The sequence below is a fragment of the Microcaecilia unicolor genome, chromosome 4 (assembly GCF_901765095.1).
Source record: "Microcaecilia unicolor chromosome 4, aMicUni1.1, whole genome shotgun sequence".
Lineage (NCBI taxonomy): Eukaryota > Metazoa > Chordata > Amphibia > Gymnophiona > Siphonopidae > Microcaecilia > Microcaecilia unicolor.
The window spans coordinates 214709575-214729754 of record NC_044034.1 but is presented as its reverse complement, the minus strand read 5'-3'; the positions used below and the strand labels follow the sequence as shown (position 1 = coordinate 214729754).

Here is a 20180-nt window from a genome sequence, read left to right as displayed (position 1 = left end):
CAAACAAGCCGAAACTACAGGAAGCAAAACGTCGATGGACCGACTGACGATCCTCCTTTGCTGCAGTATGGATGGGAGTGAGAAGTTGGACCCGCTCGTCATTGGAAAGAGCAAACAGCCTCGTTGCTTCAGGAATGTTAAGCGACTTCCTGTGTCATACGAGTCTAATGCAAATTCATGGATGACTGGGGAAATTTGGGAGCAGTGGCTAAAGAAGTTAGACACTAGAATGCGGGCATAAAAGCGTCAGATTTTGTTGCTTTGTGATAATTTGTGCTGCACACAGTGATGATGTCAGGCTGTCTAACGTCAAGGTGGTCTTCCTGCCACCAAACACTACTTCTCTGATCCAACCTATGGATCAGGGCATAATAGCCTACCTTTTACTTGCAAAACTTTCCGGCAGGTCTGGAGCTGTTCTTGTGTGACCCAATCTCTCTTCCTACCCTTTTCCTGGGGCTTTCTTTCTCTTCCCCTTACCTATGGATCAGGGCATAATAGCCAATTTCAAACAACATTATTATGCTCTTGTGCTACGTCGTCTGATGAGCATTATGGATGACCAGACTGGCAAGGATAAACGTGCTGTTGAACTGGTTCGTAATCTATCACTGTTGGATTCCTAACATATGTCCGGATGGAGATGTTGGATCCCGAGGAGCTATCTGACACAGATAGCCCGATTTTGTCTCCGGGCTCTCCCTCAGAATCATTGGATTTGGCAGTTGAGGTCTCCCTGCCTTCTGAGGAGGGGGATGACCCGACGTCTGCCCGCCTTTTTCACAGGGAAGAGCTTCCCTCCCTGATTATTAGGGCTTTTGAGGTTTTGGCCATTTCACTCCCTGAATCGTCAGGGGGAACAGGTCCGGTGCCATTTATTATGTCTGGCACCAAATGCCCACCTCGTTACTTTCATGTGCATGAGGCCATGAAAATCCTTATTTTGGCGCAGTGGGATATGCCGGACAATGGGCTTAAGGTTGCTAGAGCTATGTTGCGTCTTTACGCGCTGTCTGCTGCTGACATAGACTTGCTGAAGGTTCCTACGGTGGATTCATTAATCACAGCGGTCACTAAGAAAACCACTCTCCCTGTGGAGGGTGGCACAGCGCTCAAGGACCCTCAGGATTGTAAGTTGCTTGAAGCTGTCCTTTGAAGTAGCAGCACTTTACCTGCAAGCTTCAGTTTGTGGCTCCTGTGTGGCTCGGGCATGCTTATCGTGGGTACAGAAAGCCTCCTCTCTGGAGGACCTCGTGGCTGTTTTGCCGGCCTTAGAGTTTGGTTTAGCCTTCCTTGTGGATCTTCTTTATGATCCTTTGAGGGCTTCGGCGAAGGAGGTTTCCCTAGCGGTCACCGCACATCGCTGGCTGTGGTTGCGACATTGGGCTGCAGACGTGACCTCTAAGTCACGGCTGGCAAGGCTTCCTTTTAGGGGAAAGCTTTTGTTTGGGACAGACCTAGAACAGATTATAAAGGACCATGGTTACTCCAAGGGCCAACGCCTACCGGAGGGCAGGTCCAAATTTGTGCGACCCGCGGGACCTAGACCTAAGTTTAGGGATACACGTCGTTACCATCCAGGTCACAGGGCCTCTTTTCAGAGAGCAAGGTCTTCTCAGAGACCTCAGCCCTTTCGAGGTGACAGGTGGGCCTTCCTTTCCGGTAACAGAAACCAGCCCGCAGCCAGGTCCGCCCAATGATGGGGCCCTGGTCCATCTCCAGCCGATTATTGAATGGACTAGGGTAACATCCAACGAATGGGTCTTGGAGGTTATCAGAGATGGCTACAAGTTGGAATTGGCTCGTCCGATAGTAGACTCGTGTCTGGAATTTCCTTGCAAATCTCCCGCCAAGGTGCGGGCAGTTCGTCACACCCTCCTCAGCTTACAACGATGGGGAGCCATCCAGCCTGTACCCCCAGCAGAAAGAGGGTGCAGTCGATACTCCATTTATTTTGTGGTGCCAAAAAAGGGCGATTCTTGGCAACCCATCCTAGATCTCAAGTGCGTCAACAGGTCCTTATGGGTTTGGCATTTCCGCATGGAAACCCTCCGCTCGGTGATCGCAGTGGTACAGCCAGGGGAGTTTTTGACGTCTCTCGATCTCAAAGAGGCCTATTTAAACATTCCAATTTGGCCTCCCCACAGGTGTTTTCTTCACTTTGCAGTGCTTGGTCGTCATTTTCAATTCAAAGCGATGCCCTTCAGCCTAGCCACAGCACCTCAGATTTTTTCCAAGGTCCTTGTCATAGTGGCGGCCTGTCTCAGTAAGGAAGGGATTCAAGTCCATACTTACCTAGACGACTGGCTTGTGTGGGCGTCTTCTTTCGAGGCGAGGCGACGGGCAACCGACAAAGTGGTCGGGTTGCTTCAATCGCTTGGTTGGGTGATCAACTTCCCAAGTGCATCCTTACGCCCTCCCAGATGCTGGAATACTTGGGAGTGTGCTTCGATACCTGAACAGGGATAGTTTCTTTTCCTTCAGCTTGAGCACAGGGGTTGCAGGGTCAGTTGGGAGCTCTGTTCCAAACTCCGAACCCACGGGCTTGGGACTATGTACAAGTACTGGGTTCCATGGCCTCCACCTTAGATGTCGTAAAGTGGGCCAGAGCTCACATTGGACCCCTGCAATGGCACCTTCTGAGCCGTTGGTCTCCTCTCTTGGAGGATTACGAGGTTCGGATGCCATGTTTGACCCGTCTGCACACAATCATGCACTGGTGGTTCATTCAAAAGAATCTGGTGTCGGGCATTCCTCTGCAAACCCCGGAATGGAAGATCGTGACCACGGATGCGTCGTTGTCTGGTTGAGGGGCTCATTGCCTCCAACAGACGGCCCAGGGCATTTGGACCTCGACGGAGGCGTCTTGGTCCATCAACCGCTTGGAGTCGCGGGCGATTCGTCTGGCCCTTCGGGAGTTTCGGTCTCTTCTCCGTGGTTGCCCAGTTCGAGTTCTCTCGGACAATGCGACGGCGGTCGCCTAAGTGAACCGTCAGGGGGGCACCAGGAGTGCACCACTAGTGCGCGAGGCGGCCCTGATCTTCCATTGGGCAGAGACTCATATCTCTCTCTTAACGGCGGCTCATATAGCAGGGTCACAGAATGTGCACGCGGACTTTCTCAGTTGCCACCATTTGGAGCCGGGGGAGTGTGGGAGGCCATCACCGGCCTACGTGGCATTGGGCAAGCAAGCCCCTGCGCAAATTCATGCTCATTCTATGCAAGCTCAGGCTTCCTCCTATGCAGAGTACCGTTTGGTTTCTCTGGAAGATATCTGCAGAGCCACTACATGGGCTTTGGTCCATACGTTCACTCGTCATTATCGGGTGGATGTAGCAGCTCGGCAGGAAGCGGTGTTTGGCTCGTTGGTGATTTCTGTCGGGTTGGGAGTGTCCCACCCTACTTGAGGACTGCTTGGGTACATCCCACAAGTCTCTGGATTGATCTGTGGGACACTATGGAAAGAAAAATTAATTTTTACCTGATAATTTTCTTTCCATTAGTCCCAACAGATCAATCCAGAGGCCCCCTCCATGGATTTACTGTTTGCGGTTTTGTTTCAGTTGGTTAGTTTTTTTCGGGCTTTGATGTTCTGAATGTTCCTTTGTTTGATTAAATAATAAAAACAAATACATTTGGAAGTGGTAGAAGTATGTTGGGCATTTGGTCTGACAATGTCAGGAGAGTTTTCTATTGTTTCCATTCCGTTGCTTTGGTATCGTTCATACTGAGGTTTACTTGGCTGCACAGGTCCACATATAGCAAACTTCGGAGGTTTTCTCTATCTCCACCTGCTGGTAGAGGGACACAACCACAAGTCTCTGGATTGATCTGTTGGGACTAATGGAAAATAAATTATCAGGTAAGAATTAATTTTTCCTTCTTGAAGCTGAGGAGACCTAACCTGTTTAGCCTTTCCTAATAAGGAGTTATTCCATTCCTGTTTTCATTCTTGTTCCTTTCAATATACCTTTTTAGTCCCACAGTGAACATGGGATGATCAAAGTATTGAAGTTATGGATGCACTCTGGCTTTATACAGATACATGATAGTGATTTTATCCTCTATTCCTTTTTGAATAGTTCCTAATATGCTTTTTGTGTTTTGTTCACTGTTATACATTGAGCTAGAGATTTTAAAATGGTTTTCACAGGGACCCCAAGGTCCCATTTTCTGGTTGGTGACTCCTAATATAGAACCTAGGATTGTACAACTATAGTTGGGATTTTTACACCTGTCCATATTATTTATTTATTTGGCTTCTTTACCCCCTTTCTGAAGGTGGGTGTGCAGCAAGAATAAGTCAAATGTAAGCAATTACAGTAGTAAAAATATTCAAACAACAATACAAAGTATTGCGTAGTATGCTACATTACGATGCCTACACAAAACATTTTAATAAATAGCATAGGGTGTAAGCAAAGATGGAACATAGAGTAAGAAAATAAGGGACTAGTTAAAGAGAGTTGCAAATGAGGTCAGAAAGGTGCGTGGACGTTGTCTGCCTCTCCGTTTAGGCATAGATTAAGCGGAAATGTTCTAAATTAAGTTAGAGTCAGCGTGAGCCCAGGAGCAACTTCGCTGTGGTCCCTTCAGGCCGCCATCTTGTCTTATATAAAATGTTATACCATTTCAGACCCAGAACAGATCCCTGGGGCAATTCACTATTTACTTTTCTCCACCGGGAAAACTGACCATTTAGTCATAAGAATGTAAGAACATAAGCATTGCCATACTAGGACAGATTGAAGGTCCATCAAGCCCAGTATCCAAGTACCTGGCAAGATCCCAAAACTGTACAATACATTTTATGCTGCTTATCCTAGAAATAAGCAGTGGATTTTCCCAAGTCCATCTGAATAATGGCTTATGGACTTTTCTTAGCCAAACCTTTTTTAAACCCCGCTAACCCAACTTCTTTTACCGCGTTCTCTGGCAATGAATTCCAGAGTTTAATTACACGTTGAGTGCTCTCTTTTTACTGTCTTTTAACTAATTGCCTTCTGTCCCCTTACATTTTAATTTCATCTGGAGTCTTTCATGAGGGGCGTGTCAAATGCTTTCTGAAAATCCAGATACGTTGACCGATTCACCCTTATTTACACTTTCAAAAAATTCTAATAAATTGGTAAAGCAAGACTTCCCTTTGCTAAATCCAGACAGCAAGGAACTGGGGCTTCAGTGGATTCCTGCTAGTTGATTAACTATTGTTATTTTTCTGGAAGACCTTGTTGGCAACTCGATTTTTGGAAGAATAGTGTGCCAGAGAGAACTTCACTAGAACACCTTGTATGTACTTTGAAAGGAGAATCAAAACTTACAAGAGAGCACAGAGCAGGTATCGGGCATAGAGCAAGAAAGATAACTAGGCCTTTTTGTTTTCATAGATCTATGGCCTCATTCTCCTCTTTATTTCCATCTGATGTCATTTCATTTATTACTATTTATATACCGTCCTTATCCAGAGCGGTGTACAAATCAAACACACATTATAAAAACATTGAAAGCCACAGCAAGTACAATACAAATTAAAAAATGACAGATAAACTGATCGCCATATTAAGTTCATCAGATGCATAACGTGTTATTCTTGGAGGATCGTTCAGAATGTCTGACTTTGGCCTAGCCTTTTTGTTGGTAATCTTTTTCACAACTGTTGGGCTGATGTCTGGTTTCTCCTTTTCAGTCTTTTCTCTTGCAGGCTTTTCGCTGTCTGTTTTTCCCTTTTCATGCTTTTCTGTCTAGTTTTTCTCTCTCGGACTTTTCTCTGTCAAGCTTTTCCTTTTCGGGCTTTTCTTTGTCTAGTTTTTCATTCTTTTTCCTTTATAGGTGGTGATGGTGTGACATACTGCTGTGCAATCAATTTGTTTATTCTAGGTTTTCTCATAGACGTCCCTTTTCTCACATTGAAGGCTTCGCACTGTTTCTGAAGGTGCAGACACTACAGTCCCAAAAGCCTTCATTTGTGGCATGTTTAGCTTGTCTTTTTGGCCTGGTCGGGCTCTTCTTGTTGTCCATGGTCATGAATTTAATCATTGTCTCCCACCAGCACCGCGCACGCTGTCCACACACAACAACCAGACACACGTTAAAAAAAAAAAGAAATCCCCCCCTCCCCCACACACCAAATAAGAACTAACTACAAAAGGAAGGTTCCTGCACTGACTACAAAATGAGAGATGACAACAAATCCACAATGGGGAGGAGAGAGGGGAGAAGAAAAAAAAAAGAAACGTGTTTTCCCATTTTCAACTACTTCACCTCCGCTCCCCGTAGCCCCGGTGACGCTGCCGTCACTTAACTGTCTCCACACAGCCCCAGTCAGTCACCAAAGCGTGTGTGTTGGTGTAGCACAAGTTTAGTTCAGTACATGACAGGAAGAATTCTAGGAACGTGTTTTATCATATGTCTTCCAAATAAGGAGTTACGAAGAAAGGCTTAATCTCGTATTTCTCTGCACAGGTAAGAACAACAAGAGGAACCACAAGAACCAGCGGATAAAAGTTCCTGATTACAAAGTGGCCTATGTGCAACTGGTGAGTTACATGCAACAGCTGTGGCTTTAAGCTGAGAGTATGCTTTGAATAAATCCAAGTGGCAAGGTGAAAAGAACAATGAACTTCTGTGAAACTCCTCAATGAAACCTTTAGGGTGAAACACAGCACTGCGTTGGAGGAGAATCTTTTCTCTGAGGATAAAAGGGTGGATATGGGCAAGTGCTAATATTTGTTTTTTTTTCCCAATCTTTAAATCAGCGATAACTGGGGTGTTTTTTTCCAGATAAGTGTTTTGCTTTTCATTCTTGATATAAGAATTTTTTTCTTTTTTTGAATAATTTTCTTATGGAATGGTCATATGTTTTTGGAAGAAGGTTTTTCTGAGAACAGTGATGATTGATTTCTTTCAGCAATCGTTAATTGGAAGTTTAGATGACTGATATATTTTGAGCACCCGTTTTTTTTCCTCCTTCAGTTTTTTTTCAGTTTCCTAGTGTTAGTATATATATATTTTTTTATTTTGACGTGACTGGGTTTTTTTTTTTTGAGGATTTTAAGGCTTTACAATTGTTTTTTTTGGTGAAATAAGATGCTAGTCTAGAATCATTGGGGGGGGGGGGGATCTGGTTCATCCTTTTTGGACCTTTGCTGTCCACATTCCTGGGATGATCGCCGCTTTCCCTTCTGTACCTCCTTGGTAGACTTTCCCAATCAAACTCATCTCTCTTCACAGTAACATAATAGATGATGGCAGATAAAGACATGTATAGTCCATCCAGTCTTCCTAACATATCATATTTAGACTTGAGCTGTCCTTGTGATTTTCAGGTCACAGTTTGTAGAAGTCTGCCTGGCACAAGCCTTACTTCCAACTACTGGATTTGTCACTTAAGCACTTTGCATGTAACTTTGCATGTAGAAGGAGTGCAGGGACAAGTTCTGTTGAATTCTATGTGCTTCTGAAAATCTTTCTCCCTGTTCCCTCTGTCAGATCTGACAGGTTACTGCAGGGCCTGATCAATCTCCAGTGCTGCCCTTGGGTGATATAATATGTGGCAGTACTGACAATGCCAGGTTTGCACTCTCTCCTTGAAGTTGGAAATGATGCTTGTACTTTGCCCTCCATCCTAGCAGCCTTGAGAGGCAGGACCATGATGATGACACTCCCAGCTGTCCTGGTGTCACTGTGTAGTGTTGTAGAAGAGTGTTCAGAATGGTCCTAACAGTTCATCCTCACTTGATTTTGTACGTAATATTTCACCTTGGGGTAATGGGTACCTGTTCAGTCCATTCTGTAGATGGTACATCACTAAAAAAAAAAAAAAATCTGTGAAATTCTGTATGGATAATTGACAACAGAATTCATCTTTTCTCATCATTTGTCAGAAATTTCCAGAAGATGACAGGGCTCTTTACAGGAGGTGTCTTCAAGAAGTAACTTAAGTGGTTTCTATGCAGGTAGTGCTTCCTTATATTGAGTATAGTTTTGGGGGGTTTTTTTTTTTTTTTTTGCTCACATGGGGCCTTTTTTGGACTTGGGCTGGAAATCTGTATTTTCTTCTCTAAATAATTCTTCTGCTGGGCCACTAGAAGGAATTAATGCCTGTAGAGAATCCAGTGGCTACTGAAATCCTGCATTGTGGGAGCAAGTAACAGTTGGCCATATTAAGTTTTGCCATTTAGCGGCCCATTTCTCATTGTGGCAAGGTCCTTCTGCATCTTCCTCATGCCTTGCTTGTGTTTTAAGTTAACTACACATCTGATCAGTTCACTCGTCACTCCCTTTTCCAGATCGTTGATGAATGAGTTGAACAGTAGTGCAAGTGTAGCTCCCTAAGGCATTCCACCATTTACGTGTTTCCTGTCTACAATAAGACATTGCCTTGTATCCCATTACATTTTATTTCTTGAGGCATGTCTCATGAGATTTTATCAAGTGCTTTCTGAAAATCCAAGTACACTAATATCGATCAACTCACCTTATCTACATACTTATTCTCACCTTCAAAGAATTGCAACACAATAGTAAGGTACAACCTCCCTTTGCTCTGTTCAGAGAAATTGTAAAGTTGGCCACCTTACTATGAGTGTTTGTATGCGGGTATTTATCTATAAATGCTTGCATGTGTCTGATACATACTTTTTATTTATGTCATTATGATTTTATAATGTGGACTCGTAAATAACTTAGAAGAATTCATCCTTACAAAGACAAATTAGAATACATCTTAATAGTTACAAAACTGTAAAAATTTCCATATTCATAGGAGGTATTTTTATAAAAAAAAATGTTTGCATGCAAAGACTTTTTTACATATCAAAGTGGCTCATATAAAATTACAAGTAAATGAAAGAAAAGAGGAGACAACCTCTGCAGACTGTAGGTAATCGTAGATCTTTTAAATCTGATTGCTGGATCAATTAAGTTAAAATTTAAATATTGCTTCTCTCGGTTTCCTTGTGCCTTTTCTCCTGTCTGTTTTTCATAAAAATACAATCATTGCAAAAGTAGAAAAACAGTTTTTCAAAACATTTTTTAAAAATCTCCCCAAAATAGGGAATTAAGGGCTCGATTAAGTAGTTCAAAAATGGGTTCCAGTTTACCCTCAGTACCCAGTTCATAACGTCACCGCTCATAATGCACACCCATGTGTATTTCAAAGCAGGGGCGTAGCCAGACCTTGATGGGAGCGGGGGCCACAGCCCAAGGTGGGGGGGCACATTTTGGCTTGCCTCCCCGCCGCCACTCCCCCCCCCCCCCCCCTCCGTGGCAGATACAGCCTCCCCACTGCCACCCTCCTGCCGCTCCCCCTCCCGGCCACCACCACTGCAAAGGTACCTTGGCTGGCGGGGGCCCCCAACCCCCGCCACCTAATGCATTTGTCCTGTTCTGGTCTCACATTGCCTGGCACCCTGTCCTGTTTTCAGTCGCTGTGCACGCTCGTTTTAATAAAACTGGCAAGCTTTTCCTTTCCTGTCCCCTCACCTCCCTCCCTGTTTTTGTATGCTACTTTTCTCTCCTCCCCACTATACCATATCACGACCTGTTGAGTAGTAGTAGTAGTAGTGCTTGCTACTGTCTGAGTGACACTACCTTTCCTGTTAATACATTGTGCAAAATGCGGTATATCAAGCCATTGGATAAATGAAACTAAAACCAAACTAGGGGAAATGTTGTTTATCAGGTAATTACCTATTTAAATCTTTTTTTTTTTTTTTTTTTTTTTTGCATCGGTAGTTTTATTGGTGTTAAAACCTAAAATCATTACATTGTTTGCTTTTGTATTGCTGGGACTTGGGGGATCTGTGTATTTTAATATTCATTGTTGTGTTCTACAATATAATAAAATTAAATTTAAAAAAAACCAAACCTAAAATCAGAAGCCCTGTTTATACAATAATCTCATACTTTACATATTATATAAGAACATAAGAGTAGCCATACTGGGTCAGACCAATGGTCCATCTAGCCCGGTATTCTGTTTTCCCAACAGTAGTCAAGCCAGGTCAGAAGTACCTGGCAGAAACCCAAATTGTGGCAACATTTCATACTGCCAGTCCCAGGGCAAGCAGTTGCTTCCCCATGTCTGTCTCAATAGCAGACTATGGACTTTTCCTCCAGGAATTTGTCCAAACCTTTTTAAAACCCAAATACGCTAACCGCTATTACCACACCCTCCGGCAAAGAGTTCCAGAGCTTAACTGTTTGTTTGTTGAGTGAAAAAATATTTCCTCCTATTTGTTTTAAAAATACTTCCATGTAACTTCCTCGAGTGTCCCCTAGTCTTTTTACTTTCAGAACGAGTAAAAAATCGATTTACTTCTACTTGTTCTACACCACTCAGGATTTTGTAGACCTCAGTTGTATCTCCCCTTTTCCAAGCTAAAGAGCCCTAACCTCTTTAACCCCTGAGCAGGTGTAATCCGTAGCTTCAATCTAGCTACAGTTTTTCCAGATTTATTCCAATACAGGTGCCTTTGTCTATAAAACAGGCTCCTGCTTGCCATCCAAACCTATTTATCCTCATGGTGATTCTTAATCATCCTAATTATTCCTTTTAAGCCATTCTTTCCACTTTGTGATCTTCTCATCTGTCTTGGCCAATAATTTTGTTGATTCTATCTTAGCAGTATGGATGGTTGACGCTATCAGTTTCCAAAGATCAGAAAGGCTAGGCAAAACAATTTGTGATCCACTTAGGGGCCCTTTTAATAAAGGGTTGCTTTTTGGCAACCCGGAACTACTGCCGACCCAACACAGGTGCTGGAGGTACTTCCACCCGCAGCACGTGCCATTTCTGGCTCTAGCAGAAATATTGAAAAAAAACTAGTAAAAAAAAGCCCATTTCTCACACAAATGAAATGGGCGCTAGCAAGGTTATCATGTAATGGCGATTATGTTTTTAAGGGAACTGTTAGGAGTAATGTTCTGTCATGATAAGTAACAATTGGGACGGGTGTATAATGAGTAATATGCTCCAGGGGTATGAGATACGGATTATTTTATCTATGTTTTTTTTTTTTTTTGTTTTAATCTTTCTTTTTTTGTGATTTTTATTTATAGTATTTTTTAAAAGATAGAGTACGCAGACTCCATCCATGTCTACCATTTCTCTTCCCTCCCCTCAATCCATGTGCATCTCCTTCCTGACTTCCCTCCCTTCCAACCATCCATTCTCCCCTGCCCTCTCCTCCATCCACCCATATCCAGCAAATTTCCTCTCTCCCCTGTCCCCATTCATCCATCCATGTCCAGCAGTTCTCCTCTCTCCCCTGCCCTCCCCTTCATCCATCCATGTCCAGCAACTCTCCATTCTCCCCTGCCCTCTCATCCATCCATCCATATCCAGCAAATTTCCTCTCTCCCCTGCCCCCATTCATCCATCCATGTCCAGCAATTCTCCTCTCTCCCCTGACCTCCCCTCCATCCATCCATGTCGAGCAACTCTCCATTCTCCCCTGCCCTCCCCTTCATCCATCCATGTCCAGCAACTCTCCATTCTCCCCTGCCCTCTCCTCCATCCATCCATGTCCAGCAACTCTCCATTCTCCCCTGCCCTCTCCTCCATCCATCCATGTCCAGCAACTCTCCATTCTCCCCTGCCCTCTCCTCCATCCATCCATGTCCAGCAATTCTCCTCTCTCCCCTACCCTCCCCTCCTCTCCAGCGATCTCTTCTCTCCCCCTGCCCTCCCATCCATGTCCAGCGATTCTCCCTGCCCTCCCTCAGCTCACTGACAGCCCTCCTATCTGTTCCCCCCCCCCCCCCCCCCGGCACGCTTAACCCTTTTACTTTCAGGCGCAGCGAAGGCAATGAAGAGGACAGTAGCTTCTCCCTTCCCTCACACAGTGTCCCGCCCTCGTGGACACAGGAAATGCATCATTGCAGAAGGCGGGATACTGTGCGAGGGAAGGGAGAAGCTGGAGGCGAGCCCGCTGTGTTGTCCTCTTCACTGCCGTCGCTGCGCCTGAAAGTAAAAGGGTTAAACGCGCAAGGGGTGAAGAAACGGAGAGGAGGGCTGTCGATCGGGGAGGGGAGGGACCGTCCGAGAGCTGCCTGGCTGCAGCGCTGCTGCGCCAGGCAGCCCTGCGTTCGGGGAGGCAGTAGCCAGGCGAAGGTCAAGCCTCTTTTATACGGGGCGCATATGACTGTCCTCCCATCCCATCCATGCCCATCAATTCTCCTGTGCCCTGCCCTCCCCTTTCTCCCTCCCCTCGATGTCCCGCGATTCTCTCCTCCTGACATCATCTCGCCTCCAGCGTTCCCTTCCCCCTCATTGTTCCGCCCTCTGACATCATTACGTTTTGACGCGAGGGCGGGGCAATGAGTGGGAATGGATGTTACGAACCCAGGTATCCAGACGTAGAATGTTGGAGGTGCAAATTATTATATAGGATATTTCTGCATGGGGTTACCACGGTAGCCATTACTGCCACCTCAGTGGGTGGTGGTGTCGTCGTGTTCCCCCCCCCCCCCACCGAAATGGCCACGTGGCAAGTGTGAACTTACTGCACGGCCATTTCATTTTGGTTATTTTTGGCGTGTGGAAAAAAATGGCCACCGCTGCTAGGGCAGGGCCCCTTTTACCACACCTTAGTAAAAGGTCCCCTTAGACTGTTAAATAAGAGGATAAAAGGAACTGATGTAAAATATTTAAATATTTTTGTAAATAACCACACCTTAACGTTTTTACAAAAGAGCAGGCAATTTATTATTATTAGGATTTATTTACCGCCTTTTTGAAGGAATTCACTGAAGGCGGTGTACAATAAGAATAGATCAAACATGAGCAATAGACAATTACAGCAGTAAAAATATTCCTTCTATTAAATGTTCCCTCTTTTCATTTAGTTAAACTAGATGAGTACCAGCACGGGTCCAAAATTATAGAACACGTTGCCTACTAATTTACGGTCCATCAAAAGGCTAGAAGTGTTTAAGAAGTCCCTTAAAACACATTTATTTCAGCCTGCTTTTGGTGGTATTTAATATGCTTTTGATGACTGTAACAGTATTTCGAACTTGCAATGAGGTGTATTTTCAAAGCTCTTAGACTTACAAAGTTACGTGGAGGGGCATTTTTGATGTGACGTCTAAATCCAACTTTGGACGTTTTGCTAAAAATGTCCAAAATTCAAGTGGGGAATATAGCCATTTTCAAAACAGAAAAACGTCTATCCTTTTTTTTTTTTTTTTCCAAAAAACAGCTATTTGCTAGATGTTTTTGTGCTCTGTGCGTTTATTTTTTTGGTCCATTAAAAAAAAAGAAAAAAAAAAAACCCGACCAAGTGAAAAATGCATAAAATCAAGCAATTGGGATGTAGGAGGAGCCAGCATTCTTAGTAGACTGGCCACACGGACATCCCAGGAGAGCAATGGTGCACCCTAGAGGGCATTGCAGTGGACTTCAAATAAATGCTTCCAGGTACACATCTCACCATTGCTCCCTTATCTTGACTGCTGAGCCCCCCAAAACACACTACCCCCAACTGTACACCACTACAATAGCACTTATGGGTGAAGAGGTACCTATATGTAGGTATAGTGGGTTTCTGGTGAGTTTTGGAGGGCTCACAGTTTACACCACAAGCGTAACAGGTAGGGGGAGGTATGGGCCTGGGTCCACCGGTCTGCAGTGCACTGCACTGCACCCACCACTAGTCTACTCCAGGGATCTGCATGCTGCTCTAATTTTCCTGAGTATAACATCTGAGGCTGGCATAGAGGCTGGTAAGTAATGTTTATAATCACATTTTAGGGGGTTAGTGACTATTGGAGGAGTAAGGGGAGGTCATCCCTGATTCCCTCCAGTGGTCATTTGGACATTTAGGGTTGTTTTTTTTGTGGCTTATTCGTTAATAAAACAGGTCTAGACCAGAATGTCCAACTTATAGCCCTGGATGTTTTTGTTTTGTTCCATTAGGGCAGAAAAACGTCCAGTGTTAGGAACGGCAAGATCCCACTCTTAACACGTCCCTGGCACGCCCCCTTGTGATTTGAAAATACTTCTGATGAACATAGAAAAACGTCTGAGCACTGGTTTCAAAAATACCAATTTGGGTGCTTTTGTCAGAAAAATATCCAAATACAGATTTTTGCCACTTTTTGGCAAAAGTGAGCCCCATAGTAACCTATGGAACTTTTTAAGTCTAAGTGCTTTGAAAATGAGCCCCAATGTCTCTGATGTATTGTTTGTTGTTTTGGTTTGTTTACTATTATTGTGTATGCTTTGCCTTGTACCCTTCATAACATTTTAAAGATAGAGCAGGCTATACATTTTTAAAATAACAAAAAAAATATATTGGTGTACAGTTACTAAACATTCTCTGCCTGGTTAAAATTAGTTTCCATTCTGCAGGATCAGGTGCCTTTAGCAGTACTTGCTGTGTGGAAGAAAGTACTCTAAAACAGTGGTTTTCAACCCAGTCCTCAGGGACCCCCTGGCCAGTCGTTTTTTTGGGATACCCACAAAATGAATGTGCATGAGAGATATTTGCATGCAGTGGAGGAAGTGCATGTTAATACATCTCATGCAAATTTATTGTGGATATCCTGAAAATCCTCCTGGTGGTCTGGGTTGAAAACCACTGCTTTAGAGGATCTATAGCAAGCAAAATAACTGGCCAAATGATTTGGTCCCCCCTGAAGTAAAGACTTGTAATACAGTGCATAATGTCTTCATAAGAGTACAGCTTGCTTCAGGGGGCCAGTGAAATTTGATGTACTAAAAACTTGGTGCAGTGTTTGTAATTAGCCTGATATCAATATTTTTTAAATCCCTACTATGATACATTTAGAATAATCAATTTAATTTTTCATATCATTGCTAGAACTTCGTGAAAGGCTGTATTTGTCTGATCATATATAAATTTACCAATGTTGAAGCAGGGTCCAAAAGGATTCCTATACTTATGAAACTCTTTTGGTGGCATTTGTACATCCTAAGCCAATGGAAATAACCACTAACGCTCCTTTCCCTTCTACGCATTCACAGCCACCTGCCTTTTCAGGGTTTAATTTATACTTTTTTGCCCCTGGCTAATCTGCAGCTGGTACTAAGCAATTGTTCAGGTTAGATAATGTAGTGGTTTGATAGCTGAATGTCGTCAGATCAGAGGAAACGTGTGCTGGACCTCAGATAGAACTGAAAAGCGGAGTCTAAAGATGGAGGAAGTAAAGTTTGTTGAAGGACCCAAACACTTTCCAACACATTTCTCCAGTTACATACTACAGAAATGATCCCAAATGATTCCTCTGCGCTATTTGGTTTGTGTTGGTGAATTCTCTCTTGTCTGTCTGATCAGATAGCAGATGAAAACCAGTTTACATCCTTTGATGGCAAAAGTAATAGACTATCGTTAAACAAAAATGAGAGTATTGAACCCTGTGGCACTCCACATACTAATTTCACAGGTCTAGACTGGGTTTTGCTCAACAGCACAGACTGTTAAGGAATTATTGTGACGCGCTCCATATAGTGTCAATATTCACCAGTCAGCTCTAGTCATTGCAGCAGTAATACGTGGTTGACTATACTGAATGTCACAGACTAGTCAAAGAACACCAAAATTGTGTCCCGACGACAGCCATTTGAACATCATTCACAAGGCATTCAATTCAAGGCAATCATTCAAAGACAGTTTCCATCTCGGGTGTCTTGTGAAAGCCAGATTGGTAAGGCTGGACTACCTGTGCTCTAACAAACTCTGGACTGCTCGGGGATTGGGTCAGTCCGGAGTTTTGGATTTTCTGGACTCTTAGGCAGTACTTTTAAAATTCACATTTTAGCATCTCTCTGTGTCTCCCTTCACCTTCCAACGTTTCTCCTCCCCTTCTAGCGTCTCTCTTGGTCTCCCTCTTCCCACGCAGCGTCTCTCTTGGTCTCCCATTCGCAGCATCTCACTTCCCCTTCCAGGGTCTCCCTTCCCCTTCTAGCGTCTCTCCTACTCTTCCAGCATCTCCTTCCCCTTCAAGCCTCCAGCGTCCAAAGGAGGAGCCCAGCCCCTCAAGCTCCCTCCTACCTTCCCTTCCTCCCTTTACTCACAGGCTTCCTCCAGCATTCAGCGTGCCTTTACCCTCTGACCCGTCTCGCTCCCTTCTGATACAACTTCCTGTTACCAGGACAGGTCAGAGAGGAAAGGCACATCGAATGCTGGAGGCAGCCCGTGAGTAAGGCTGCCACTGGCACTGCAGCATGAAGACTTCACGCTAAGGTGAGAGTGAGCATTCAGAGCTGGGTGTGGGGAAAAGATGCATGACTGTGAAGGGAAGGAAGGAGTGGAGGCATAGTCACAGGGGGGCCTTGGAGAGCAAACAGGCAGGGCCGAGAGACGCCGAGCCATGTTTGAGGGGGGTGCGAGACAGAGTCCGAATTCTCGGGCAGTCCGTAATTCGCAATTTTGAGAGGTCCGGCTTCTCGGGTGGACTGATTTTTACTGTAAGTTGTTTTGTTTTTTTCCTGTAAAAAGAGATTTGAGACTCAACAGTAATGTAGTAAAACTGATGGATCTAATCCAGATTTTTAAAAAACTGCATGTCTTAGCAACAGGAATGTCTTGCATGTTTCAGCAACAGCAATCATAGCCTTGACTCAGCTTTGACTCAGTATTTGCAACAGAAGTTAGTATAGGGGAGAAGGAATCTAAAGCAATATCCAGGCATCAATCCCAGATTTAAAAAGTACTTGTCTCCCTTTCAACCACAGGAGAAACAGAAGAAAAGGAGTTGCCATTCAGGTTTACTCCATCAGTTTCGTCAGTTATAGCAGTCAGGACCAAATGAGTTTTCACCCCAGACATCCAAAGGTTTCAAAAAATCTTTTAACAAAAAACATCTGCTGTTAAATCTGAAGGATTTAACATCTAAAAGGAAGCATTGGTTTGAAAAGATCCTGAAACCACTGGGTAGGTTTCGTCAACCTGTTGGCCGCTCTTTCCAGTTGATTGATAAATAATCATATTTTTTCTTTTTTTTGTGTGTGTGCCCATGGAGATAATCTTATAACTGAGCTCATGTGCAAACAGTATGTGCGTTGTTTTTTCTATGCAGGTACAAAAGTGTGCGCGTTCTTCTGTTATTGAAAATGACCCCAGAGAATTTCTGTGTGGTTCACTACGCTCAGGTCGTCTTCACTATTATACGTGTATGCATATATATTTTAAAATGTATGGACCAGATTTTCAATTGGCACTGTTACCTCTGAATTCTGTATAGTGTGCCTAGAGATTCTTGCTGAAATATAGGCATATTCTATAACAGTGCGTGTAACTTAATTGGCTTAAGTTAATCAGTGTTGATAACAGCACTTAACAAGGAATAATGAGCGCTAATTGGCAATAATTAGAATTTATTTACGCGCACAACTCACTATGCGTATTCTGTAATGAACTGCACCTAAATTCTAATGCATACGGTTGAAAAGGGGTGTGACTATGAGCGGGGAAGTGGGTGTTACAAAATTTACACGTGCGGTTATAGAATATGGCCCAGTGCATGTAAATCTACATGCAGGGACTTAGGCCACGTTTTCGTTACCCTAAATGGACATGCATAGTTTTAGGCGCTAGGATTTCTACCTAAGCATATTCTATATATTGCGCCTATAACTAGACACCATTTATAGAATATGCTTAGGCAGAAATGTGTTCTGCAAGGATTTTTTAGGCGCTGTATATAAAATCTGGCCCTTAGTGGATTTAGTTGAGCACTGCTATCCAGATACTTCATGACCCAAAATATACTTGCCAGCACCATCTCTACTCTTCCCCTAACTTGGGCCTATGTTATCTGGATACTGTCCAGCTGTTTAGCAATTTATGAGGCTGGATTTTACCTGAATAACTAAATACATATATCTGAATATATACCCCAGGACAGGGTTGGGAATCACTGCTGCCTATATATGCAATTTATGAGGCTGGACTTTACCTGAATAGATATATATATATATATATATATATATATATATATATATATATATATATATATATATATATATATATATATATATATATATAAGACTGAGCCTACTTATGGGTGTTGCCATGTCTGTACATATGTATTGCTTATTAATTCAGGCAGGGCTGGAGGCTCATCATTCATGGTGAAAAACTGATACACAGGACTTTCTTTGTATCAGTTTTTCACCATTGCCTCAGGTTGAGACCAGATACAACAGCCACTAGAGGGCAGCATTGCCTTTGGCAAAATGAGCCTCCAGCCCTGCCTGATTTAATAAGGTGCATTCCTCAGTGTAGCTTTCCTCTAAGAAGCGAGGAATCCAGTGACCCTGCTGAAGCAACTGTGCCTTGGAGGCTGGCTGCTGTGATGCAATGCCTGCACGCTACAGGCGCATTCTACGGTCAGGGGTCAGGTGCTCCCAGTCACCGAGACGTGTCTCTCTCACAGTGCCCTCTTGCAAACTTTCTTGCAAACTGGTGTTGCTTTTAGAAAATAGATGTTATTCAAGGAAATATTTATAAATGTTGGCCACTGGGGAGAAAATAGGCTTAGGTTCCAGCTCACGCGGTTCTTATTATAAATTAATCCTGGCGCAGGAGCCAATGAGACTGCTGCATTCCGAAGCAGTTCTTCTGTTGCCAGAGCTGTTTCTCCTGCTGTCCTGAGAATGTTGGCTGTTGATGACCATAGAACTTTCTCTTTACAAAAGAGGTAACGGGGAAGGGCAAGTGGAGCATTAATAATGCTGGACACAAGGTAATACAATCATGGCATAAATTCCAACCAAGCAGCCCCTGCAGTGCAGGGGTTAAAGGAAGGAAGAGGCCTACTTATAGCTGCCCCTCTTCTCTAAAGGCCCTTTCCAGTAAAGGGCTTATAAGCCCCTAATTTGAACTTTTGCCACTGTCCCTAACTCTTCTGTCCTTCAAGTGATAAGCATCACCATGATAAATCTGACTTTTTAGGAGAATAATGCCTGCTTAGTCAACAGTGTCCCTATCTTTTTGTGGTTTTCCTCCTCCTTAGAATGTTCTGATTTCAGTAGGTGGTGCAGACATTTTCTTACTTCTTTTAGTAAAATGCTGTCTTCGGAACTTACCAATATGTCCTGGGATCTTAGTGAAGAAACTCTACAATACTGGCAGTGAAACAATGCAATTAGAACAAAATCTGTGAAGCACCTAAGGACCGTATTCAGAGGGCAGTGCAAAGAGATGGTACAAAATTGAGAGGGGTTTTGGGCCGGGGCCAGTTGGGCAGACTGGGTGGGCCCATAAGGACATTAACGGCTGTTGGTCTGTGTAGATGTTTCAGTTCCTTTTCTTTCTGCACTCCATGAACATACCTCTTACTACGGAGCAGAGTGCTACCGTGGAGGTCTGGTAAAAGTACTGTAGCACAGTTCTGTCAAGCGGGTGCACTTGTATTACTTTTATAGCCTAAGAAGGATAAAGGATCTATGACTGTTCCATTCATATTATTTTGCAGGTTCTCTGTAACAGTAAAATGACCACAAGACCAGTCTGATCTTCACTTTTTTTTCCCTTTCCCACTGAAGTATCAGCCCCTATTTAATCTGTGGCTTAACCATCATGCAATCCCAACTAAGGATCTCCTGTACTTACCCTAAGCTTGTTTTTAATTCTCTTTCCTTTCTTTGCCTCCTCTGAGAATATTTTCTTTTGTTATTCAGTAGTCTGCTGCCTTTACATAAAAAAGATAAAAAATGATGGCAGATAGAAAATATATGATCTGTCTAGGCTGCCCATCCACACCATCTGCTATCCTTTCTCCCTTAGAGATCCTGTGTATTTGTCCCACACCTTCTTGAATTCAGATACAGTCTTCATCCCCACCGGGAGGCTGTTTCATGTGTCCACCACCCTTTCTGTAAAGAAGTATTTCCTTAGGTTACTCATGAATCTGTCCCTTATCACCTTCATCCTATGCTCCCTTGTTTCAGAGTTTACTTTCAGTTGAAAGAGACTGACCTCCTGTGCATTATGCCATGGAGGTATTTAAACATCTCTAATGTATCTCCCCTCTCCTGTGTTTCTTCCAAAGTATACAAATTGAAATCTTTAGTCTGTCTCGATAGGCTTTATGATGAAGACCATTGACCATTTAATAGTCGCCCTCTGGACCGATTCCTGTCGATACCTTTTTGAAGGTGCAGTCTCCAGAACTGTACACAGTACTCTAAATGGAGTCTCACCAGAGTC

The 20180-nt window shown here is 43.6% G+C and overlaps 1 protein-coding gene across 5 annotated transcripts in view; it reads left to right on the top strand.

Annotated features, from left to right (window-relative positions):
• The window catches only part of MRPL23 (mitochondrial ribosomal protein L23), a 34576-nt gene that overhangs the window by 9220 nt on the left and 5176 nt on the right, over positions 1-20180 (top strand). For all 5 annotated transcript variants that reach the window (XM_030201221.1, XM_030201219.1, XM_030201222.1 and 2 more), the window contains one exon: positions 6463-6536. In XM_030201221.1, coding sequence (XP_030057081.1) covers positions 6463-6536 — 74 coding nt within the window. The remainder of the gene's footprint in view (positions 1-6462; positions 6537-20180) is intronic.